The sequence below is a fragment of the Spermophilus citellus genome, assembly GCF_964194105.1.
Source record: "Spermophilus citellus genome assembly, chromosome: 3".
Lineage (NCBI taxonomy): Eukaryota > Metazoa > Chordata > Mammalia > Rodentia > Sciuridae > Spermophilus > Spermophilus citellus.
Window position 1 is genome coordinate 3,446,412 of NC_138184.1, and position 26,109 is coordinate 3,472,520.

The 26,109-nt window shown below is 54.7% G+C and overlaps 1 protein-coding gene across 1 annotated transcript in view; it reads right to left on the minus strand.

Annotated features, from left to right (window-relative positions):
* Positions 1–802: 802 nt before the first annotated feature.
* Positions 803–26,109, minus strand: part of SAFB2 (scaffold attachment factor B2) — a 31,558-nt gene continuing 6,251 nt past the window's right edge. The window contains exons 3-21 of the mRNA XM_081284851.1: positions 26,026–26,090; positions 25,737–25,943; positions 24,416–24,478; positions 23,531–23,558; positions 22,095–22,641; positions 21,615–21,664; positions 20,997–21,097; positions 15,132–15,281; positions 14,937–15,049; positions 12,301–12,431; positions 11,217–11,308; positions 8,476–8,612; positions 6,541–6,834; positions 5,618–5,758; positions 4,270–4,312; positions 3,279–3,409; positions 1,547–1,659; positions 1,402–1,468; positions 803–1,184 (exon numbers count right to left, since the gene is read on the minus strand). Of these exons, the coding sequence (XP_081140977.1) occupies positions 1,034–1,184; positions 1,402–1,468; positions 1,547–1,659; positions 3,279–3,409; positions 4,270–4,312; positions 5,618–5,758; positions 6,541–6,834; positions 8,476–8,612; positions 11,217–11,308; positions 12,301–12,431; positions 14,937–15,049; positions 15,132–15,281; positions 20,997–21,097; positions 21,615–21,664; positions 22,095–22,641; positions 23,531–23,558; positions 24,416–24,478; positions 25,737–25,943; positions 26,026–26,090 (2,624 nt within the window). The 3' untranslated portion in view covers positions 803–1,033. The remainder of the gene's footprint in view (positions 1,185–1,401; positions 1,469–1,546; positions 1,660–3,278; positions 3,410–4,269; positions 4,313–5,617; positions 5,759–6,540; positions 6,835–8,475; positions 8,613–11,216; positions 11,309–12,300; positions 12,432–14,936; positions 15,050–15,131; positions 15,282–20,996; positions 21,098–21,614; positions 21,665–22,094; positions 22,642–23,530; positions 23,559–24,415; positions 24,479–25,736; positions 25,944–26,025; positions 26,091–26,109) is intronic.

The following is a 26,109-nucleotide window of genomic DNA, read 5'->3' on the forward strand; positions in this document are numbered from 1 at the left end:
GCCCCCAGGCTGCCTGCTCTCAGGGCAGGGACTCTGCACAATGACTCCAGGGGCCACTGCCGAGGGGCTCGGGCCTTCCCTGCAGCAAGCTGGGCTCTCAGGATCTTTCAAAACCAGACCCCGGCAGGGACACAGGGACAACCTGCAGGAGTTTCTGGCCTGCGGGCGGCGGCCCTGGACCCAGAGGGGAGGCAAGCGTGCAAGCCTAGGTGTGCAGTCCCTCCGCTGCCATCGCCCGCCCACAGGGCTTCCACCTCCCTGTCCAGCCCTGGGGGAAGCTGCGCCTGCAGAGACCTCCCGAGGGCCCTGGGACTGGGCGGGTGAGAGCCAGCAGGCAGCTGCCCTCTGGGGCCAGCCAGTGTCCACCAGGGGCTGCCCGAGCTGCGCCCCATCCCAGTCGTCGCTGGGATGGCAGGCACGCGCCCCTGCCCAGCACAGGTCCCATCAGCCTGCACACGCAGGACCAGGGGGAAGTGGGTCCATTCCTCTTGCCCAGCCTCAGGCAGCCTGCCACAGCCCCCCCTGGCTGAGGAAGAGACAGGCACAGTGACGAGGCCTGATGGGTGGCCCACGGAGCATCCCCAGTCCATGACAAATAACTGACCACAGCACTGCCACCTTCAAGGTCTGTGCCCTGGTAGGTGCCTGACTCCGGGCCCGTTTCTGCTTGGGCTGAGTGGGGACCCAGCCAGCCACTCCCTGGGCAGCTCTGAGACTCAGGAAGGTGGTGGTGGAGATGGTCACCGGCTGGTGAAGGGCCAGCAGCGTCCCAGCTGGGTGGACACAGCAAGGCACACGGTGCAGGAGTGCGAACCACAACGTTTATTTGGAAATGGAATGCTCGCGACAGGAACCTGATCTACAAACGGCGGCGGGGCCAGAGCACGTTTATTAAAAAAACAAAACAAAACAAAACAAAAAACAAACAAGAGTCCCCACAGTGTGGCCTACGCCACGGCGGCAAGTCGGCTTCCGTCTCGAAGGTTCCAGTCACGGGGCCTCCGCCTTCCGGCAGAGCCGCGGTGCGGGGGCTTCAGTAGCGTCGGGTGAAGTGGGGGTACGGGTGGGGGTGGGGGTGTGGGACTCTGCTGGCCCGGTCCTGGTTGGCCACTCCGCCACCATCCAGTCCACCGCCAGGCACCACGTGACCCTGGGAATGTCCAGCATGTGTGAAGCCGCCTCGCCTAGAACAAAGCCAGAGGTCCCTGAAGCCCTGCTCCCTTGCAGCCCAGTCAGCAATGACAAACTGTCACCCATGCTGCATTCTAGGTGACTGAGGGACATTGGCACTAGCTGCAAAGAGTTGCTTTTTGGTTTGTTTGCTTTTTCAAAGCATCCAACCCAGCAAAGTTGACCAAACATGCACAGAAGGGGAGCGAGCGCAGCTGCCCTGCTTCTTACCCAGCCACGCCGCCTCGGCCTGCCGCGTGCCCGGGTCCCGAAGCTCCAGACAGGCCCCTTTCAGCACCTGCAGGAGAGGACAGGCTGAGGACACCAGCATGTGGCCTCCGGCCCTGGGCCCTGCCGCGCCTCTCCTCCGGAGTACCTTGCCACCGCGTGTTCTCCCGGCCCACGGCGCTGGCGTCCACAGCACCCTGCCAGGCCCGGACCTGATGCTCCTCCAGCCGCGGGTTGTGCTCGGCCCAGTCTCGTCCCCCCCTTTGCCAAAACAGAAAAGAGACACAGCTGTCCCGACACGTCTCCAGGCACACTGAGAGGAGGCAAGTCCTGCGCCCCAGAGAGATGGGGGCACATGACCGCCGAGCACGGGTCTCCCCAAAGAGGAAAGCCCGGGGAGGGTGCTCAGCAGGGAGCCACCAGGGACCTGGAGCTCAGTCACGAGAAGGCACGTCCAGAAGGGGAAGCTGACACGGGGCAGCCCTGTCTGACAAACCTGGGGCCCCTCAAAAAGCTCCAATCCCCTGAACATTCCAAGGAAATCGACACAGACACATTAAAATAGGTCAGAAACCATACTCCAGAGTGTGTGCCACCAGCTAACCAGCGTCATTATAATGTCATCATGTTTTTTTTTTTTTTTTGTACCAGGGATTGAACTCAGGGACACTCGACCACTGAGCCACATGCCCAGCCCCGCTTTGGATTTTACTTAGAGACAGGGTCTCTCTGAGCTGCTCAGCTCCTCGCTGTTGCTGAGGCTGGCTTTGAACTCGTGATCCTCCTGCCTCAGCCTCTGGGATGACAGGTGTGCACCACTGCGCCCAGATGACCATGTTCTTAATTATTGTTATTACACAGCCATAAATTTATGCTACATACCACATTTAGGTTTTTATAAGTGTCCCACGTCTGGGATGAGGGAACAAAACAGGCTTCACACAGACCTGCCCCGTGAGCGGCAACGCCAGGCTCCGGCAGCCCCCGAGGGTGGAAGGCAGCGTTCCAACAGAAACACCCGCACCAACGCAGCAGCGTGAACCACGGAGCCAAAAGGTGGGAAATGACCCAAATATCACGGTTCGCCAAGTAGGGCGCGAGCCAGGCGCAGTGTGCCCTCGGTGGAGGTGAAGAGCCAGACACGAGGCTGCTCGCCCACTCCTAATACCCCGAAAGCCACTGAGCGACGCAGTGCCGGTGGGTGACCGCACAGCGTGTGAACTGGACTTCAGCTTTAGGCAGAGACTGCGGGATCAACAGCCAGTGCGATGCCAATGTCCCAGCAACAGGGGTCACCAGGGGCTCCCGGGGCTTCCCAGCCTCGGGCTGTGTGAATACCCAGCTACTGCTGTGGGACGGTGGCCCTGGGCCAGCCGGGCTCAGGGGACCCAGGGAGTGAGGCCTCCACATGGCCCACCAGCCGCTGCCCACTGCGGTCTGGGCTGAGGACAGCTCTCCCACTTAAATGTCCCACAGGCGATGAAGTGACGCGGAGGCATCAAGCTCTAAGTAGGTCGCTGGGGAGAGAACATGTCCCACTAGTTCATCAGACTGTGGCTGCAATCTGCCACATGCAGCGGGGTGGGAACTGCTGGTGTCCTGGAACACCAGGAACAGCTCAGCTCCAAGGAGAAGCAGAGTCCCCAGCAAAGGTGCATGGAGGGACAGGTGGCACAGGAGGAGCCCAGGCCACCCTGCCCCGTGCAGCAGGGCCCCACCTCACATAGGCCACAGAGACGGGAACAGCAGCCTGGGGACAGTGCCAGTCCGGGGCAGAGGTGGGCTGGCTGGGAACTGCGGGGCCACTGTGGACACCAAGCACCCTGCTGGGGAGGGAGGCCCAACCTCACAGACCCTGAGCCACGGGGCCTGCCACTCACCTGGGGCCAGGGGGGAGGCCCCGGCCTTCGCTCATCCTCTTGTCAGAGCTGTAGCCCCCCCAGCCATCGCGGGAGTCCCGGCCATGGCGCTCGGGGGGTCCTCCATGGCCGTGGCGGTCGTCTGAGTAGTGCTAGAGGCAAAGGGGGACAGGGGATGCTCTGCCGTGGCCGCCCCCATCCGGGAGGGCCTGTCCACCTGTGGGCCCAGGGGAGCAGAGGGCAGCCAGGAGCAGGATGGGGGCCGGGGTGTCGAGCTTCCCGAGGCCTTGCACCAGGGGACCCTTCGCCCCCAGAGTCCCCTCGTCATCCCCTCACAGCTCTGTCACCAACCCACCTGAGCATCCCCAGCACCACAGCGCCTGACTGGCCTGGCTGAAGGGCCACTTATGACAGCCCTGAGGCCCCTCCTCCTAAGGACGGCCCCTCGCTGCCTGCCACCCGAGGCCGGTGCTGTATATGCAGACCACTCAGTGCCCCTGGCGAGCAATCCAGCACGATGTCTTCTCAGAGAACACACCTGCTTCAGACGCCCACCCCGTCCCTCAGCCGCGCTCCTCTCCTCTGAGCACACACAGGGCCTGCACAGTGCCAGAGACTTAGGGCCACCTACAAGGTCTTCACCCCAGTATCAAGCGCTGTAGCTGAACCAGAGGGCCCCCAAATGTGGTTAAGTGATGCCCCAGCCAGCTGTAGGCCGCCACCTGGGGTGTCCTAGGGCACCCACTGTGTCGGACACGAAGTTCCTATGCTGCTGAGGCTGGCCTCACACCTGGCCTCCTGAGGCACTGGGATGACAGGCAAGACCACCGTAGATGACTCTGACCCTGCAGCCGGAGCGCATGGAGACCACTCGGGAGAGGACCCCAAGCACGTGCTCTGCTAAGCGCTCCCAGAACCGCTGTTCCCATGAACCCCTGCCTGGTAAAAGTCACCAGCCACAGGCCGGAGCACAGGCAGGCAGGACCCTGGTGCGGGCTCTGGCCCCACTCACCTGACCGTCTCGCTCTCCCATCACAGGCCTGGACCCCTCCCTCCTGCAAAAGGAACAGATCTCATTCAGTCGGCAGATGGTGGGATGGACACTCTACTGGTCACCCTAGAGTCCTCCAACTAAGGCATGGGTGCCACGTCCCCACACGAGCACTGTCATTCCCTGGCCCGCTCAGCGTGAACGCGCTTCTCTAGAGGTGAAGCCGGGTCCCTGGACGGTCGGAATAAAGATGTGACTGAATGCAAACCCTGAGAAGGAGCCTCAAAAGCAGACTCGCTGGAAGGCCTCACTGACCGGTGGCCTGACAGCCTCAGGCAGTCCCCAGTGTCTCCTCTGACCCACGCCTGTGACTCAAGCCATCCGCCTGTGAATCAGACACCTGTCTCCTCCCACTGTTCCCAGCCCCCTGTTGTGACCCCTTCCATTTCCCAAGAGCTCCTGAGTGGTGATGTGGCTCTGCCCGCCAGCCCAAGGGCAGAGAGATGTCAGGTGGGGCTCACCCGGAGAACCCAGGTCACCTTTCCTTGCAGTGCTGGAAATTTTAATAAGCTACACACACTCAGCCGGGCACAGTGGCACACACCGGTAATCCCAGTGGCTTGGGAGGCTGAGGCGGAGGATCTCGAGTTCAAAGCCAGCCTCTGCAAAAGTGAGGCACTAAGCAACTCAGTGAGACCCTGTCTCTAAATAAAATACAAAATAGGGCTGGGATGTGGCTCAGTGGTCGAGGGCCCCCGAGTTGGATCCCTGGTACCAAATAAAACCAAAAACCCTACACATACTGTCCTCCTCCTCCAAACAGGGACTAGCAAAAAAATGAAAACCAAAACCGCGGCGGGGGAGACACTGGCTAAAATCCCCACCCACACCACCAAGGGAATAGGCCCGAGGCGTGCTGCGCACTCAGGCGACGCTCTGCAGCCCACTGGCATGGCAACCTCTGCTGGTCAGCCAGCCCCGAAGTCCCTTCTTCCCCCATTTACTCCCTGTGATGACCAGAAGGATGGGCCCTGTGCTCTGTGGCAGAGTGTTGACGGAAGAGCCTGGCCATGTTGCCAACCCCACCCTGACAGCTTGGCGTGAGGCCCAGAACGCTGCCTGGGCCAGAAGTGTCCTCTTTGTACGGAGAGGACAGTGGATGTAACGGGCTCGGATGCCTTCCTGCTTGGCAAACTGAGGAAGCTCAAGTGACCACGACTCCAGCGACCTGCTGGAGCTGTGTGTGAGGGACCAGACCACCAAGACACTAGAGGACAACAAGACTCTGAGAGCAGGGGCGAGGACCCGTCCCTACACAGGATGGGAACACAGCTGACACCTGCCGCGGGCGCGGCTACAGACTGCTGACCTGTCAGCGGCGTGGTCCTGGTACTGGCCTCGGTCTCGGTGGTCAAAGTCATGGAAGCGATGATCCGGCCGGGGGAAGTCAGCGCGGTACCTGTCCTCCAAGGCCACACGCTTTCCTTCTGGCCAATAGGCATCATCTCTCCTGGTTTTATAAAAAGGACACCAATTTCACTGATGAAAGAGAATGAGGAAAAGGAGAAGGCCAAGGCAGGAGGAGCCCCCTCTCCAGACCCGCCATCCAGGCCACCCGCAGGCTCATCTCTAACAGCCCGTCGTTACCGCCTTGATTTGATAAATTAAAAGCCCCCAAACTGCCAGGAGGCGAGCTGCTAACCACCGGGGGAGGGACTGCTGGGAGCTAATTGTATCACAGGCTGTTAGGACCTTGATCCCCGCGTGAGCTCAGACGCAAGTAACATGAAATATGTGGTCCTCCAGAAGGGTGTTCTGGTTGCTGCGCTCTTACCTTCCATCTTCTATGGGAAACCAAACTCCCTCTGGGTTTTTTTTTTTGAAAGCAAAGGAGTCAGGTCGGGTGATAGTGAACTACATACAGCGCAGGAAGCATCCAATTATCATCTTCCTGGCTCTTACCAGAAAAGGAGGCTCCTGGGGAGCAGGGTGATGGGTGACCCTCAATTAAGTGGCTCCGAGAAGCTGGAGACCAATAAACCTACTTTCTGGACGGGAAGGCAATTTCCTCTTCTGTGGAGCCTTCTCTGCCTGTTGGCAGACAGACTGGCCCTGGCCAACCCTGGCCTGGCAGACGTGTGGTCACTCAGGGCCCACAACAAAAGCCCCAGAGGACAGCTGTAAAGCCCCTGAGGGTCTCTGTAAAGCTAAACTGGGAAGAACAGGCTGCAGAGCCCAGGGTGGCCACTGGTGGAAGGGGACACTGGGGTGCGGGCGGCAGGCCTGGCTCACCGGCCGTCCAGGTCGTAGGGCCTCCGCAGGGCCGGGCGCCGCTCCTGCTCGTAGCGCAGCTGCTCCTGCTGGCGCCGCAGCTCCTCACGCTCGCGGTGGATGCGCTCCTGCTCCTTCCTGCGCTCGCGCTCCACCCGCATGCGCTCGCGCTCCAGCCGCTCCCGCTCCATGCGCTCGCGCTCCAGACGCTGCCGCTGGCACTCCAGCTGCAGGCGCTCTCGCTGCAGCCGCGCCTTCTCCTTGCGCTCGTGGAAGGCCTCCAGCCGCTGCTCCCGCTCCCGTTGCTCGCGCTCCCTGCGGACAGGGACACCAAGTCCGCCTCAGCCTGAAGTAGGAACCACTCCAGCTGGCCCTCGCCCAGAAGCGCTGGGGTCAAGGTCAGCAAGACTGGGCTCAAATGCACCGAGGAAGCCAGCAGGACTACAGGAGCGCACCGCCACAGGCAGCAAGGCCTCCTGGCTGGACAGCTGCTGGGCTCGTGGGGAACCCTGGAGCAAAGCTGCACCTCGGGGAGCAGTGCCCATTCCTGTAATCCCAGCAGCTTGGGAGGCTGAGGCAGGAGGACCTCGAGTTCTAAGCAACTCAGTGAGACCCTGTCTCCAAGTAAAACATAAAAAGGACTGGGGTGGGGCTCAGTGGTCAAGCACCCCTGGGTTCAGCCCCTAGTGCCAAACCAACAAAAACCCAAATTCCCAAATATCCCCAAATCTACAACTTTCTGAGCACCAACCTGAAAAGTAGAAGATTCCACCCCAAGCTCATGTGAGGGGTCAGTCCAAAAGCTCTCAAAGTGGCATATAAAAGTACCCTCAGGCCGCACCCCAAGGTAACTCAGTAAGTTCATGTAAATACTTCAAAATCTGAAAAAATCCCAAACACATCTGGTCCCAAGCATTTGCAACCGCCTCCCGAGGGGAGAAAGGCCCGATTCCTGTCTCAGAGCAACACTCCGAGGCCAGCAGCTGACCTGCGCCTCAGTCCCTCGAGTCAAGCTCATTCAGGACTGTCAGTCTGGACGGGGCCTGGAGAAACACAAGCTCAGGGCTGGGTGGGAGTGGGGGCCCGTAGCAGACCCCATGGCCAGGCTGCTGCGGGTCAGAGGGGCACTGCTCCTCACAGTGACAAGGCCTGGGAAGGATGGGCACCAAGAAATAAGAGGAAGCTCCCAGGGTGCCGGTCCCCAAGCCACTAGCGCAGAGGGCAGGAAGGCCCTCACTGCGGGACGCAGACGCAGCTCAGGGGGAACGTCCCAACACTGCAGCCCTTCTGGTCCCCTGAGCAGCATCTGAGAAGGGAACTCCGGATCTCCCTTGTGAAGTGGCAGAAGGTCAAAGTGACAATGACAAACCTACTTTAAAACTTTGTTGGCTGGGGTGGAGCTCAGGGGTACAGGGGATGCCTGACAGGTGTGAAGCCCTGGGCTTGATCCCCAGTCCCACAAAGAAAAGGCCCTGCCCTGACACCATCTCCTCAGCAAAGGGAGGAGTGCTGGGGACTTGGCTGGGGCTGCTGCAGCCTGAGGGCGCTCCTGAGGCAGACATTTCAGGAAGCTATGACGGTGGGCACCCTCTCTGGCAAAGCTGAAACCAGGCCACAGAAAGGTGACCACTGACTTCTGGCTGCAGGCTTTGGTCTGATTTACAAAGAGGGTCCCGGCGGGAAGGACCAAGCCCCCCACCCCGACTGAGAGATCCAAGTTACTGAGGGTGAGCTGTCCTACAAGGGCCAAGGTCCAGCTGCACCAGGGGAAACACTGGGCAAAACTGGGCTTCAAGGACCTTTGTGCCACTTGTCACTGTGAACTGGTGCTCAGCCTTGCCTCCTGGATCTCGGCAAACCCAGGAACAGCCAGATGACTCGCTCTACGGGGGCAGCAGGGAGAAAGGGCGACCACCCAGAGAAGCCACCAACCCAGCGCCGCGCCCGCGCCCTCACCGCCGCCTCTCCGTCTCCCGGATCTCGCGTTCCCGCTGTCTCTGGCGCTCCCGCTCCCTCTGCTCTTTGATTTTATCGAAGGACAAGATGTCTCTCTTCTCTTTGCTTTCCGACTTGCGGTCCTGACTCTTGGAGCTCTGTTTGCCAAAAGGGACGTATCAAATTTAGTCAGAAAAGTGACCGCAGGCCAGAGGGGCTAGAGGAACTCTCTCAAAAATCTAGGGTTGTGAACGCTTTTGCCACGAGGAGATGGGAAGCGCCGGAGGAGACAGGCTCAGCCTGACGTGAGCACGGCACGATGGAGATCACGCACCAAGACACCACACGACACCCCAAAGGCACGGACAAGTCCTCTTGTCCCAGCTAAAACACTGAATTTAACAAACTCTTAAAAAAGTGACTATCGCACACACAATGGGAGTGGGAGATACATATCTGGGTTAGACTAAGATTCTTTCGTCCCACGTGGTTTACTTGGAAAGCCGTGGTCTCCGAACCGGAGGCCTGGGCACAGGCTGCCTCACTCGAAGTCTGAGTTTTGCCGCTTAAGCCAGAAGCTTGCTTTCAATTGTTGAAGGGCATTAACATAAGAGAAAAGTTGGCTGAAACCTCAGAAATCCCGCAGGGAGCTTTCCTGGAGGAGCAGAGCCCAGCACTCACCATCCAGAGCAAAACCAGGCCTCCCAGGGCCATGGGCCAGGCTAGGTGAGGCCAAGCGTGGCCACGGGCCTCAGTGGGTTCAGTAAAACCAGCTGCTGGCTCAGCTGGGTGACTGACCGCCCACTTCCCTCTCTTCCCAGCCCAGCCAGCCATACAGGACAGGCTGTGGGAGGCCGAGTGGAACAGTGCCCCTGGGGAGGCACAAGGTGCCAATGGCCAATGCCTAGGACGCCATGTTCCTGGGATGAAATGAAATTTTGATGTTTGACCCCCATTTCTGAGACCTTCGAGGCCTCTCCCATCCTGGCCACTTGTCACTGTCCCTCGAGGCTCTGGAGCAACACAGAACCTGGGGCTTCCTGCTGACAGACTCACATCTCCAAGGCGGGGGCCTGGGCGACTGTATTTTAAAAATGTACCTGAGTGGTTTCACGAGCTCACGTGGGGAGGGAGAAAGACAGTAGACGGGCAACGGTGAAAGCCAGTCATCGCACCAGTCAGGAAAGAAGGGTGGAAGAGGACGGGGAGAGGCACAGAGGACAGCCTCGTTACAAGGACAAACCCAGACGCTCTGGGCCTGAGATGAGCCCACAGCTCACATGGTCACTTGCCCTGCAGCTGTAGTGAGGGCCACAGGCACTTGGTGGTGCATGATCCACTCCCAGCCAACCATCTCCATTCTGAGCAGCACTTATTTCAAAATAAATGTGCTTTTAAAAGAAAAACGACCGCATGCCTTAGCTTTTGAAGATTTTCAAGTGACATTATGTGCACAACTAAGGCAACCTGCCGCCATTCCCTGCAGGGGCTGACTGGTGTTGAGAGCCAGAAGTAATGGTTGAGAGGCGAGCCATTAAGATGATGCTGGATTGATTCAACTGTATATTAGACCTTTACTGCCCGGTAATAGAATGGCTCTTGCTGCCTCGGGCGCCCCCTACTTCGGAGTTCCCCTTGAGTTCTCGCGGGGTTCCGAGAGTGAGTGCTTGTGCAGCTCAGGGGAGAGAGTGCCGGTTGGTGTGTGGTGTGTTCCTGGAGGAGCCGAGTGGGTGGAGAGTGCCAGGGGAGTGTGCGTGGAATGCTGTGGGAGTTCGGAAATAAAGTTTGTTCCTGCATGAGTGGCTTGTGATTTGTGCCCAGCCAGACTGCGGCAGATCGGGTCCCGTGGCGTCTGCACGCTGCAGGTGTGCTACGTGCGTGAGGCGGGCGGGCTCGCGCCCACACAGCGGCTTCCACTGGCCCGCTGCATCCCCCTGCGCCAGCTGGACGCTCCCATCACACGTGCTGTCTCCAGGGAGTGTTTTCGCCCTGGCTCATCTGGGTGGTAAGACTATGGGTCGTTTTTCCCTTCGGACGTCTCTGCAGTTCACAATTTTCCTGGAGCCCATGTGACAAACGATCTTGGAACGTTCCTTTTACTTCCTTTGCGCTGTGCTGGGTCGCAGTGCAGGACACCTGGTCCACGCGGGGCAGGGGCTCCACCAGGGAGCCACGCCCCAGCCCTCGTGTCATTTTCAAAGGCAGTCTCGCCACCCTCTGCCCCCACGTTCTCAGTGGACCCTGGACTTGGCGCTCACTGCCAGAGCCCTGCCCCCCCGCCCCCCATCGCGGAGCAGCAGGCCCTGCAGTGAGGTTTTCTCAAGTGGACAAAACCTAGCGGAAGCCCCTGCCTCGCCAGCTCCTTCGCCAATAACCCGAGGTGCTCAGCTGGAGGCGGGCTCCGCTTTTCTTCTGGTCAATTTAACACGAGACTAGAAGTCGACTCAGGATCACTGATAACTGCTGCTCAGAACTCCGGGGTCGGCCTGCCTTCCGACGCCAGCTGGGCCCCTACCCTCCCGCCCAGGAGAGGCCCCGACACGAGCCACGGCGCTCGGCATTCTCAGGAAAGCAAATCCGGGAAGTGACGTTTTAGGATGTGACAATGGATCTTGCATGTGCCCAATCTCAGCAGTTGATGGACCCGGCTCCTGAGTGCATCAGCAGTTTTGAAAGTTGAAAGGGAAGCAACGCTGCTTCGCCAGTGTTGAGGCCCAGAGAGCAGCAGCCCATGCCAACCCAGAGGCAGAGGCCGTACTCACCCTCTCCTTGGACCCGCTTGTGGTCTTCACACTGATGACGGGCTCTCCTTTGGACTTATCCATCACGACTGTCCGTTCCATTCCTCGGCTCCCTTCAGGAGAAAAACAGCAACCTGTCAGAACACGCCACTGGCTTGGCTTCACAGGGTCTCAGCCAAGCGACAGTCCTGCTGCAGAATTCCTTCACCCCTTGCCAAGCCCTCAGAGCCACATCTTCACCCTCCTACACGCCCCACAGCTCTGTGGAGCCCAGCCCTGTGCTCTGCACCAGCCACTGCTGTCCCCGAGGGAGTGCCCCGCCAGGTGGGCGGGCTCCCTCACTCCTCCGAGGCAGGAAGGCTTCCAGAGCAAGGTCCTGCAGTGAGACGGACACCTCTGACTGCAGAAGCGACGCCTTACTGGAGGAGACTTACACACTGGGGGAACATTCAAAAGACACGTTCTGAGAGATGAGGCTGCTGGTCACCACCCCGACTCTGGAGCGCTAAGCCCAGTGCTCCAGCAGGTCGGGCTGTGTTTCTGATTCTTGTCGGGGGTTTACTTTTTGTCACAAAACAAGCTCAGAGTATCACACAATGCAGTGGTGTAGGGTATGGCAACTTTCATAAAATGACAACAGAAACAGCACCTTCGAGGACAACTACCTCAATGCGCGCAGATGTCCTGAGGTTTTAGTTATTCTCTACTTGGGGGACACAGACTCCTGCTCTCAAAGGTCCCAAACCGTCCTGCCGCCTCAGCCTCTGGAGTACCTGGGACTAAGGCGCACACCCGCGCACCCTGCCGCTCTTCCCCGCCTCTCACTCTGCCTGGCTTTGACACACTCACAGCCGGTTGCAGGAGCCAGGAGAACTCCTCCTGTGAGCCCCCGCCATGTTCTGCCCGAGACTCACTCCAACCTGTGCTCAGCCTCAAGCCCCTGGACTTGGCCGTGGTTCAGAAACCACAACTGCCTTCCCGAGGCTGCTCTCCGCAGTTCCCGTCAAGAGCAAAACTCGGCCACAGGGACTCGGGACTTCTCTGCCCCCTACACCCAGGTCCTCCTCAGGCTGCCCCCCACAAACACTGAAAAGATGCCAATCACCTGACTTGGTGACTCTAGACCGATTTGTTGGTGCTGGTTTAGGCTCATCTTGGTCTTTTTCTTCCTTTTTAATGTCTTCAGGCTTCTTTTCCTCCTTTTTCTCAATCTTCTCTTCCTTCTTGATTACGGTTCTATTTAAAAACATGGTTATCAACCTTGAGCACCCAAGACTCCAACAGGAGCAGCCCCTCACCCCCAGCTTCATCCCTGACAGCGAGCGCGCAGTGAGGAAGGGACTGGAAACCAGTGATAACGCTCTTTGGACCCAGCCCCGGGTCCCACTTCAATTACCCGCTGCCTCTATGGAGACTGGGGGTGGGTGGGTGGGGGGACGGGGACGTTTCCCCAAAACACGAGATGTGCTGGCGTCAGACAGACGTGCAAGTGCAGCTGCGGAACTCTCCAACTTCCTGAGAACACTTCGCCCTGACATGAGGCGTTCTTTGCACGTGATGGAACACACGAGGACCCACTGCCTAGGGCCAGAGCCGCTCCCCCACACCAAGACCCAGATGAGAGGGCCCCGTGTACTTCTGGAGAGTTAAAATGGCACCCCAGGTGCCAATCAATGTGACTGCACCACATCAGAAGCATCTTGTGCTGTGAAGGAGCCACCTAGCCACCAACCGGTCTCCAGCACAGGGGTTGAAAAGCACCATTACCAAGTGCCAACCACAGGCGGGTCCAGGCAGGAAAGCCAACCGACCCTGCTCCTGCCCCACTCTGTCTCCTAACTCCTGTAGCACAGAGCGACCTTCTTGTAATATTCATTTTAAATAACACTAACACGATGAAAAGTGGTGTGTACCAGGACTACTGTAAACGGCTTGCTGACACACTGCTCCTGTTTGGAAAAAATCTCTCACAGATTCAGCTGAAGTGACGTGAACTGCTCCATCGTCTCCCTGCCTCCATCCGACTCTAGCGTCACCCACCTCGTGTGGGTGTGGGTACAGAAGTTCCATCAGGTTCTGGGGCCTGGCATAAAGGAGGCTGTGTCCAGCAACCTGGCCCCGGCCTGCTCTGAGGACGGCCTGTGTGGACGCATAGATCTGTCCAACTGCTGTCAGCACTGCACAGTGGTTTCCTGGGGCCTTCTGACGGACAGAGGTCACTCTACACAGCTGCCCGGAAGCCACGGGGAATCCTGAGGGGCCTCCTCTGCTCCCATTTTCTTTGCACCTCCAGGGTACTGCCTAGACACCAAGGGACAGGCCGGCCACACCAAGCCAGTCAAGGGACACGCAGCGAACACGAGGCCCTGGGCGGAAGGACCCCTCTGAGGTGCCCAGGCTCTCCAAACCAACCACACAACACCACGTCCCAGACTAGATGCGTCTTTGCAGAGTCTATTTCTCTGGGTCGACTACTCAACCTCCAGAATCTTAAGACAAAACGCAAGGTCAACAAAGGTGTTTGAACAAAATAACAACAACAAAAATAACCACCTCCTGGCCGAACATTTGGAAGCAGTTTAGTTTTAAGCACCATGAGCCCACCTCCCAGTTACAGCCAAAGGGCTGAGGCAGCCTCACACACAGCACTGAATCCCTGCTGGCTGTGTGACCCCCTCTCCCAGCCTGCTTCCTCTTCTCTCCAGGGCACCTGCCTCACACAGCTCCGGCACTCCAGCCCAGCACGGAGTCCAAACCTGCGCGCCAGCGGTCTTTGCCTTCCTTTCCCTACCAACACATCACCGTGGGACGCAGGTCATCAATGACACGTGCCCGGACACCAAGAACTCTCAACAGTCCCGTCCCAGCTCAACCCGTCTCAAGCATTCGATGGAGAACAGGGACACGGTCCCTCCACGCACACTGCCGCTTGAAAAGCGAGATGGGTGGATCCGTAGCAGAGGGCTCCTCGTGTAAAGCAGAGTGGACCTGGCCACAGAAGCAAGTCATGACAAGACAGATGGACACACACTGGGCTTTGAGACGGTGCCACTACCAGACCAGTCACCAAGGCTAACCGACTCCAAAGACAAGCCCTGACCCTGATAGCATAGGAATGGGCCGTGCTTGCTTTCAAAGTTTGGGGTCTATTTCCATCTTTATTAAAAATATAAATCACTTCTTTTTATGAAAAGTGCCATAGACCCTTGGCTTCTCCACTGCTGTGCCAAGGTGCCCCAAGGGCACCACAGTGAGCTCACAGCACGCTCTGGTATACTTTTGATTCTGACATGAACAGCAATCCCTGGCTTCTGTCAGGCCCGGCACAAACTTCCAGCTCAAGGTCGCTCCCTGCAATGCAGGAGCATGCTGAATTCCTTTGGATGGTGTTTTATCTTGGAAAAATTGGGTTTTTGATAGTTTCCCTGCTTAAAAAAAGGCTGCATGAAAATCTACGTTGATGAAAAATGTCTCTAAGCCTGGAGAACCTTAGGAAGAAACAGAGACCAGAGCGCTTCAGTCTATGTGCAAGATTGCTTTCAAAGTCCACTGAGTCGTCGGGACACAGGTGAGGACCACCTGACCCGCGTCTGTAGGCAGCCGGATCAGGCAGTGCACCAAGGGCAAGTGCGGGCTGCACTGGGGACACAAAGGAGACGCTGCTCTCCTCGTGAGGCCCACCCAGGGCCACCCGGCCTCCTCCCAGGAATCCCAAGGGAAAGATGTGTAAAATCACTTCACTTTTCCATCTTGATCTCCACAGAATGGTGCCTGTCGACGCCGGGAGGCTTCTCCTTCTTCACTTCACACTCTCTCCGCTCTGAAGGCTTCTTCCCGGCAGGTTCGTTTTTGGCCTAAAATAGAACATGGGCAGAAATGACCCCTAGCAGGTCTCGGCGCCTGTGAGCCTCAGTCAACGCCGACGAGAAGCCTCACCCTCTCCACGGAGATCATTCTCCCGTGCAGTTCGGTTCTGTGCAGATGGCTGATACACTTGGTCGCCTCGTCGGACGTCGACATGGTGACAAATCCATAGCATCGAGCCCCAGGACTGCGGGCATTGGTCACCACTTTGGCCCCCACAACCTTTAAGACAAAGAGCACTCTTGCTCTCAGATCACTTTGCAACTTGTGACATTACCAGCACTTAACAGATAACCAGATCATGGCCCACAAATTATGAGTTCTGCACAACCGTTACTGGCTCTCATGAATCCTGGTCGACCAAAATACGGCTGTTTTAACAGGAATCAGCTCTCCAAAAGACACAGGCATGCAACACCGTCCACCTTTAGCACTCACTACCTGGTAAGTAACCAGAAATGGGGTCGTTTCATCCACTGTACCCACGGATGGCTGAGGGGCTATCTACTCAGATATGTACCCACCTGCGCCAAGGAAGGCTGGGGGCAGTGCTGACCAGCATGGCTTCATTGCTTGCAGCAAAGTGCTGCGCTGCTGTCTGAAAGGACTGAACACTGGCGGGAAGGTGGACACAGTAGTTTTCAGACCCTGGACCCCAGGCTGCCCAGGACAGTGATCCTGAGGATGGTCCTGTGATTGCCCTGGTTACTGCCGAGTCTCCAGGTCACAGACAGGGAGGAGAAACTAAGGCAGATGTCAAATGAGTTGAGACTGACCTGAGATGCTGAGGTCAAGGCAGAGAGAAGTTATTACACAGAGAGATTACTGGACGGCAGGAGAGCGCAGCACATGAGACCCCCAGAGACCTGCAGAGGCCTTCTTCTGACCAGGGCACACGTGTGAGGACACCAAAGGCTGCGAGAAAACCAGCCACGAGGAGAGGAGCAGAGGGAATAATTCGTGGGTCACTCAGATCCAAAATGGTTCAGCTCTGCCCAGGAACCCGAGAGGAAAAGCTGCTCTCTCGTGGGGCACCAGGCAGAGGCCTCAAGGGACGCTGTGCCAGCAGTGGGACAAATCAGCCCCATGAAAGACCACCCTAGCCCTGGCCAGGTCACCTGCTGTGACAGATAGGAATAAGCCCAAAGGTAAAATGCACATCCATCAGAGACCATGAGGCAGCCAACCGGAAACACAGTGACCCACCCTGAAGACAGGGTGGCCCACCAGGCCAAGGCCAGACCTGAGAGGCGAGGACCAGTGGACAGGATTAACAGTTAGCTCCACCCTGACCTTCAAGAAGGTGGAGGAGGCCTAGCACGTCAGGCCCACACCCACAGAGACCCCAACCAAACTCCTGGAGATGAAAAGCACACGAGAGGGGACCCCAGACAGACACCATGTAAGAAAATAATCAGGGAACCTCAAGAGACAGAAGAGAAACCACTAAAGATGAAAAAAAAAAAAAAAAAAGATTAGGAGGAAAAAACCCGAACTCAAATATCAGTGAGCTGACAGCTCAGGAGCCCCCAAAGAAAGGGAGCAGGATGACCAACAACTGAAGCACAACACACCGTCACCAAACTGTCCCAAACCAGGCTGAGGTTTAGGTGTCTTTAAAGCTGCGAGCGGGAAAAGACAGACTGTACTTAAGATCACCCCAGACACCACGGCCTGTCATCCCAGCAGCTCGAAGGTCAGGAGGCTGAGGCAGGAGGATCCCAAGTTCAAGGCAAGCCTCAGCAACTTAGCAAGGCCCTAAGCAACTCAGTGAGACCCTGTCTGTTTTTAAAAGGGCTGGGAATGTCGCTCAGTGGTTAAGCGCCCCTTGATTCAATACCTGGTACCAAAAAAAAAAAAAAAAAAAAAAAAAAAAAAAAAAAAAAAAAAAAAAAGAAAGATAGATAGATTAAGAATTCTTACCCAGGAAAATATAATTCAAAATGGAGGTGAACGAAGACTTCACATGTACAAACGCTACAGGCGTCCACACCAGAGCCCCACACTAAAAGTGATCTCAACAGGGACCGGACCCAGCAAACAGGAACGAAGGCTTGACTCAGTAATCATATTCTGTCCTTATTTATAAGCCTCTTTAAAATTAACTGTTCAACCCGGGGGAAGCCACAGAGCAAAGGAACTTTCCCCCACATCATCAAGGCCATTTATGGGGCTGGGGTGGTAGCTCGGTGGCAGAGCGCTTGTCGATCACACCAGGCACTGGGTTCCATCCTCAGCACCACATAAAAATATTGTATCCACTTTAAAAAAACTAAAAAATAAATATTTTAAAAAATAATCAAAAAAATTAAGAAATAAATAAATACATAAACAAAGGTACTGTACTCTCCTACTACAACTCCAAAAAATTTCATCTAAAACCAGGACCAAGACGGGGCTGTCCACTCTCATAACTCCTATTCAATGCAGTCCTCAAACAACAGCCAGAGTGATCAGACAATAAAAGGGTACAAACAGGAAGTCAAACTATCTCTGTTTGCCAACAATAAGATCCTATACCTAGAAGACCCAAGAAGACCAATACCCATAAATCAACGGCTTTCCTACACTTAACAGGGATTCAGCCGAAGAAGAAATCAGAAAACCACAACGTTACAATGGCCACATTACCAAAAGCGCCATACAGATAAAATGCTATCCCCATCAAACCACCAATGACATTCTTCAGAGATTTAGGGAAAACAATTCTTAAATTCATTTGTAAGAATTATGGGAGACCCAGAGTAGCCAGACCCAAGAAAAGTGAAGCAGGCGACTTACAATACCTGACCTAAAATTATACTGCAGAGCGGTGTCACGGAGACCAACGGCACAGAAGACACAAGAATAAATCCTCGAACCTAGAGGCATCTGATAGGGCTTCTGTATAGGGGCTGGGGCTGTTGCTCAGCTGGTAGAGTGCTTGCCTTGCATGCACAAGGCCCTGGGTCTGACCCCCAGGACCAACAAGATGAAACAAAACAAACACTTCTGCATAGCAAAGGAAAGGGTTAGGACATGGAGAGAGCTGCAGAATGGGAGAAAAATCTTGGCCAGCTACTCCAATAGGGAATTAGTATCCAGAATATAGAAAGAACTCAAAAAACTTAGCACCAAGTCAAAACCAAAAACCCCACAAAACACCAACACAGTAAATAGACAAAAGAAACAAACGGAAACTTGTCAAAAGGAGGAAACACAAATGGTTGACAAATTGTCAGCTATCCTACTCACTCCTTGGAATTTTTCCAAAGATCCCAAAGCAGCATGCTACAGCGATCCAGCCACCTCCAGGTTTATAGAGCACAATTCACGATAGCTAGATTATGGAATCAACCCAGATGCCCATCAGCAGATGAATGGATTAAGAAATTGTGGTGTATCTACAATGGAGTTCTACTAAGCCATTAAAAAAAAAGAAATCACAAAATTACGGCATTTTCTGGTAAATGGATTGAAAATGAAGAATGTCGTGTTAAGTGAAATAAGCCAAACTCAGAAACTCAAAGGTCTGATGCTAGTTTGTGTGGTTTTTTGTGGTGCTGGGGATTGAACCCAGGGCCTTGTGCATGTGAGGCAAGCACTCTACCAACAGATCTGCATCCCCAGCCCTCAAAGGTCTAATGTTTCCTCTCATTATGTGTAAGGTAGAGTAAGATAAAGAGGGAGGAAGGATAGGATCCAGAGTCAAAGATACATTATCAGGAGCGAAAGGAAGTCAGGTGGAGCCCAGAAGGAAGAATGGGAGCGGGGAGAGAGGACAGGAGGCTAAAGGGGGAAGATCTTAACCTGAAATGGATTTCTATGCAGATGAGTTTGTCGGCATGAATACAGCTACTTTGCGAAAGTAGAAAACTCCAAGTTAAAAAAAAAAAAAAAGGTAACTACAGAAAAAAAGGCAAGGAAAAAAAAAACCCAGTAACGTAGTGCATGGGTTCTTCTTTTTTAAAAAATATCTTTATTTATTTTTATGTGGTGCTGGGGATCAAACCCAGGGCTTGGCCCGTGCTAGGCGGGCGCTCTACAGCTGAGCCACAACCCCAGCCCAGAGCATGGGTTCTTAAAGGTGTGTGCTATAATCCCTAAACAACAACAGTTGGGAATGGTGGCAAAGGCCTGTAATCCCAGCAGTTCAGGAGGCTGAGGAAGGAGGATTGCAAATTCAAGGCCAGCCTCAGCAACTTAATGAGACCCTGTCTCAAAATGCAATATAATGGCTGGGATGTGGCTCAGTGGGAGCACACCCTTGGGTTCAGCCCCCACAGAGAAATAGCAAACACAGCAAAAGTTATAGACAACAAACCAAAAGTCGCACAAAGATGCGGTCCACAAGAAGGCAGACCAACAGGAGAAAGGGATCGGCGCGAAGGGAAACAGCGTAGCAGTGACTGGTGACGCCACGGACTCAGGACGTGGAAAGAGCCGTGGACACGGCAGTCCTGGCCTCAGGCCCACCACTGATCCAGAGGGTCAGCCTGGGAGAGGCATTTTTCCTCCTGACCTCTGGGGTCCCCAAGGAGACACACCGCAGGGCCCTCGTGCCCAGGCTCTGCCGTCAGCCCTCCAGTCAGAGACGGGGCCTCACAGCTTCCCAGCCCCCAGCACCAGGGAGCTGAGCCAAGACGGTCCTTTACTTTGTCACTCTGAACATCCTCACAAGGGCACCACTTCTGAGGACAGATGAGACCCAGATGGGAGGAGACACCACGATAAGCTCTGGTGTCCTCATTCCTCACCACATGCCCCGTCTCCAGCTCCTCAGAGCCTCCTCTGACCACTTCACCTTGAGCTTCTGGCCAGAGCCAAGTTCCTGGGGCAGGGCCATCAGTCACTCCAACCCCAGCTGAAGAGTCACCTCCCAGGTGGACACAAGGCCTCGCTGGGGTGCGAGGAGCCTCCCTGAGGCACCCTGAGCCACGTGCACCTGGGATTTCCAGCAGTACCTACTGCGATGCCAGCGGCCGCAAGAGCTACCCAAGCCGGCTGTTCAGAAAAGCTCGACATGATGGACGCTTTCTCGGGTGCTGACTGCCTACAGCTTCCTGGATGGCTAATCAGTGACAAGATCAGTGACAGACTCGTGGACGGAGGATGAGGCCATGCTAGAAACCCATAAAATTTTTCTGCCTGAAATCCTGCACCTTTCACACCATGAGGTCCTGAACCTCCCCTCTCCCTCGGGGGCCAGGGTGGTCCTGAGGGTTGGCATGAGGCTGTTTCAGGCATTAACTCCAGGACAGCGCAGTCATTTCTAATTGCCCTTCAGGGCCTGTTGGGGTGGGGGGGTTCTGAACTGTGTACTTTCTCTCCTGTGTATTCCAACAGCACTTTAGTGATTTGTTTTTTGGTACCAGGGATTGAACGCAGGGAGCCTAACCACTGAGCCACACCCCCCCCCCACCTTTTATTTCTTGAGATCAGGTCTTGCTAAGTTGCTGAAGGTGAGCCTTGAACTTGGGATCCTGCTCTCTCGGCCTCCCATGCTGCTGGACTATAGGTGTACAGCACTGTGCCCTGCTAGTGATTGATCTTTAAACCACCATCACGTTCCACTTTATCAAAGTACACATAAAACGCCAAAGATAGAAAGGCCGAACACACACTTACCATTAAGGAAAACTTAAGGAAGATACCAGCACACTGCTGTAAGTTTGCACAGGCCAGAAGAGTCTGTGTGTTTATGACAAGTCACAAAGACAGTCTTAGGTAATGGCTACCTACACACGGTCCGAAGCAGGGGTAAGACCGGAGCCTTCTGCCTTGCTTCCCAAGGGATCCTGATAACCCTGAACCAGAAACTAGGGCACACTACTGGGAGCTTGGTGGGTCTCCCCCTTTTGGACATTTAAGACCAGAAATGAGAATCAATGAAACCAACAGCAAGCAACAAGCTCTCTAGCTCCTTTTTTAACCCCACATTTTTTAGGCTGCACATACCTTCCCGTATTTGCTGAAGAGGTTCTTCAGGTCAGTGGCACGGGTGGTGGAGGACAGCCCGCTGACCCACAGATTCCTTCCAGAACTGCTGCCCACACGGCCTGCGGGAGAGGGAGGTCACGGCACTCAGCTCCAGGCACACCGGGAAGTGCCGCCGCCCCGAGAACTGCAGCCCCTTCTAGCACCCTCACTGTGTCCAGCGCCAGTGCCTCTGCCTACGGCAGCGCAGTGCCACCAACCCACAAGGCAGACAGGGAAATTCTGCCAGCAGAAGGTGAGACTCTCTGAGGCATAACAGCAGAGCCATCTCTCACGGTGGAATCCTCTTTGGACGACGGGTTCTCAATCAAGACTGCAGTGTCTGAGAGGGGCGCCTCACTATTACTCAACAGGTTGAAGTGTCCCCATCTTGGAATGCGAAATCGCACTATCCATAGATGAAAACCACAACCGACACAGAGCACAGCGCTCCCAACCACCCAACTCATCCCTAGAAACCATCAGAGGCTAACTGTGGCAGCCCAACATGATGGCCCGGACATGAGGGCTGGACGCCAGGGCTGCACGGCCCCTCCCCCAACACCAGCTAGTCCTCGCCCCGCGACTGGGAACTCCTACCTTTTTCATCTTTAATGACTGGCTTTATATCTTTTTCTTCCTTAAAAGAGCTAGAGACAAAAGTTAATGTTACTCATACAGGAAAAAAACGAAAGAGAACTAAATTAAAGGTATGGTATGTGCTAAAACTGAATACCTACCAGAAAATTAGTCTGAAATAAAATTTTAAGACACCTTTGTAAGCTTATTTTGGAAAATCTGACCCCAAAAATACAATGTCAGATTCGTAAAAGTCAATGTCAATTCAATTAAGCTGAAGATAACAATTAACAATTTAAAAACACAACCATGGTAGGTTGATAAGAAATAAAGGAATGGAATCACCCATTAAAAATACACAGAGAAATAAAACACTGTTGGGAGGTAAACTACAATTTCAGCAGTCTGGCTGGCCAATTGCAGAAAAAACAGCTTATGTGTGTCATTAAATGACCAATGAAAAGGAGATAGCGTCTGGTCTAAAACTGAGAAACAACAAACCTCATTTTCTGATCAGCGCCCTCACTGGTTGAGGACTCTTTAGGAGCCGGAGGGACTTCATTACAAGCTTCAAAATCAAACTTCTTCACGTCTTCTTTGCTATCTCTGGGCTCTGGGCTTGGAGCTTCCGTGGGCGCTTCCGCGGCCTCCTGGCTAGAGGCCTCTGCGAGCTCGGAGCCCGCGCTACTCTGCTCAACTGGCTTCTCTAGCCCTACAGGCTCACAGTCCGTCCTCGCGCCTTCGCCTGTCTGCTCCACGGGCTCCCTTTTCACTACCGCTAACAGGGTGTCTGCCTCGCTCCACTGAGCGCGTGTTGACTCGCTGGCCAAATCTAAATCTCCCTCCTCCTCCTCCTCCTCCTCCTGCTCTTCCTCCTCCTCCTCTTCCGGGTGGGCGCTGCCAAAAAGGTCCTCTTCCTCCGCAAGCTTTCTGTCTGGCCCCACGCTACTTGTATCCTGTGCAAATGGCTGCTCCAGCTCGGAACCTTCTTCTTTTACTGGCTCAGATTTACAAGTTTCCCCCAAAATGTCGAGTATTTTCTCATTTTCTACGGATTTAACAGGAATAGAATGGCACAAGGTTTAATTACCAGGGAAATAAAGCAATCACAATGTGGAACTGGCACGGCTGCCACACTAACACGAAGAGAACTGCTAGCTACACAGAGATTGGAAAACCCGCGGGTACACACAGTTACACTGGTTACACTACCTGCGCGCCGCCTACTAGGTAAGCCTCTACGCTACAGGGGAGAAAAAAGCCCCAGATTTAAACACCTACAACCACTGGCTGTTTCAAGACAGACTTCCAAGTTTTGTGAGATCTGGGTCTTCCAACTTATCTTCCAATGTCCCGGTGCCGAATCAAATGCAATCACCATGCACTGAACAGTTTAATTTCCAAACTTCTTTGATTTTCGGTTAACAAAACAGTTCAATGTGAAAACCAGAATCTCTTCCGTCGGCAGGAGATAAACACAGTCCAGAAGGGGAATGCGACGTTGGAATTTTCTTGAAGAAACTCTGCCTCCTCTTCTGGAGTCCAGTTACTTCTCGGGTTACCGAGCCCTGACACCAGCGTTAGCCTGCCTTACTGCGTTCACCAAATCGACTGCAGCAAAATATCACAAGATCTGTTTCATGTGTAGAAACACATGGAAGAAACCCAGGGGGAATTACTTAAATGCCACTCCATGTGGATAGAGATGAAAATCATCACTACAGCTCAACCAAAATGTCTGACCTCAAGAAGCCAGAACAGCACTCTACAGATCTGGTGATACGTACGGGTTTCCAATCTCTGATCCTCGTACGATCTGGATTGTCCACCACTAGCGTAATTTACAAGACCATAACACAGCTTAAGATTTACACCGCTTTAAATAAGAGTAGCGCGAAAAATTCCAAACCATACTGTTGTGTTTCTCTTATCAGTACCTGGCTCCAAGAGAGGTTCTTCAATATCCTATTTAAGAAAGACAAGAAAAGAAAAAGCAGATTCACAGTCACTCTAAAAGCTGCATGGGCACGTTCCCCGCAGACTTGGCTTCAGACTCCGGTAAGGAAAGGCCTGTTTCCAGACTCTCCAAACACCCCATCCTACAGCACCACAGCCACCACACTCTCACACGGCCACTTCCTCTGGGACCAGTGGGATGGCAGTGGCAACTCCAGCCTGCCCCGTTCACTCCCAAATCTGGCCACCAAACTCTGTCCCCGAAATGATCAAGGCCACCATAGTTAGCAGTGGCTCCTGGGTCAAAGCAGAGGTTCTACAGCCTATCGCTGCACCTCACAACGGATTGGGGTAGAAAAACCATCTCCCCAGGGCCAGCTGTTATTTGTAACCAGAAGTTTTTATCTTTAACAGACCAGACCTCTCTCTTCCCTGCTGCAAACCTCCCGACTACCCCTCCAGGAAGCAATCACACCTTCCCTGGCTAGGACAGCTGAGCCCTGCTTCTGTACTCCCACCCTGCCTTCTTAGCCACTGCCCACACCATGGCTCCCATTTCTTATTCCCTGTGCTAACTCCAGGCCTGGATTCAGACAGGACTCCTGAGAAACTTGGAGGCACATTCATGCCGACCAACTGCTTCCTCGCAGCACTCGCTCCTGGTCACATCCCTGTGGGTTCTGTAAGAGCCCATCATTCCAAACTCTGAGACTGAGACTGCATCCATTCTACCAAGTACCCCCAGCCCCGGGTCCGTGTCAACACTCAGTCCACACCCTTCTCCTACACGCACTTTCTCTCACTGAGGAAAAACCAACTGTTGTTCATCAACGTTTCCAAAATCACAGACTCAGATGATATCTTACCGGAATCACTTTGAAGTCCAATGATGAAGCTTCCAAAGTGCTCTCGAAGCCTTCCCCATCCACCTGAAAAAGGAGATAGAGCGTTACTTTGTGGGCACCAGAGCTGTGAATGCTAAGGCCTGCAATTTGCCACTTTCTAGCCACTTGTGTCCCTGTCCTTCAAGTGCCTGTGGCCACATGCAGATCCACTGTGAGATCACTCAGTTTTCCCCTCCCCCTGTCCCTGCACTGCACCACACCTGTGTCCCACAGTGGCTCACAGGTGGTGGGCGCGCTGTCTGCTGGCTGAAGAATAGGAAACCGACTTCCAGGGCAGGTTCTAAGCACCGGTGGTTTACTTCCACTACCCAAGCCCAACTTTTCCAAAGTAGAAATCAAAACGTGAGCCACAATTTAAAATCGGAAACTCCTCCAATTTCACTTGATAGCAATAAATAGGCACTTTTTTGTAGGATTTTTTTTTTAAGCAGTGCCAGAGATGGAACCCAGGACCTTGTGCATGCTAGGCAAGCAGTCTGCCACTGAGCTACATGCCGGCCTTCAAGCTTTTATGTAAAGTACAGTGATCCCTCCTTTCTCTAATAAATCAGAACCTAGGACCTAGATGCCTTCAAGAAGCAGGAAATGAGAAAGCAAGCACACCCTGGAAATGGCAGAAATGGCACCACAGCAGGGTGCGAAGAAAAGAGGGCAAGCCAGCTGCTGCACGCCACTCCCCGGATGAGTGGATTGCGAGTCTGGAGCTCACAACTTCCAACGTCAGGGTTAAGATTCAGTCCTATAAGGGCCTTTTCCCCCAAAGGTGAAAGCTAAAATGCCTTAAAATAAAATAACCAACTACAATGGCTGGGCACGTGTCACAGTCAGGTTAAAATGACACTCAGTGCTAGGGTGGCGTGAGCCACAAGCGTCTGGTCTGTCATTCCGAGCACCTCCCCAACAGTAGGAGGGCCTGGATGGCGGGTGAGTGACCATTTGTTACCTCTGTATTCACACTCCAGGTTAAACACACACATATAACCTTCTTAAAAGGAAAAGACTCTCTCTAACTGTGTCAGCCGTCTGTTTGATGGCTCACAACATCACAACACGAGGAGAAAGGGTCTGCCCGCCAAATACTCTCCGATACTCACCATGCTCTACTTCAAAGCCATCTACTGTTTAATTCCTGACCCGCGCGGTGCTTAAATGGAGGTAATTGCTACCAGGGCTGGGACCCCGCCAGGAGCCCAAGGGATGAGCCCAGGCTCCCCCACACCAACAGCCCGACTGCTGGGTGCCTGGGGCTGCTCGCACGCACCCGCGTCTCCAAGTTACCTACAGCGTGTTCCGTGAGCTGAGCTGGAAGCTGTCCCAGCCGCGCAGCCACGTACTCTTTACTGCGGCAGAAGGAGGCGAGAATGCCGTCGGGGGCGCTGTCCTCCCCAAAGTCTGCAGCGCCACTGCTCTGAGCCTCAGCGCTGTCTAGAAGGCGCATGTCCACCATGCCCGTGTCCTGCAAACTCTCCAAACCTGCTTCCACGTCCTCCTGAGAGGAGAGGACGGGCATGAGCAAGGCTGAGCAGAGCGCGCAGGGCTGCTGCGGCCACCTCCCCTTCATCGCCATGTACCTGCCCGTCCCTGGAGTCTTCTTCCAGGCCGTTGTCCTCTGTGCCCTCCTCCTCCACCTTTTGTCCTGAACACAGAATAACAGC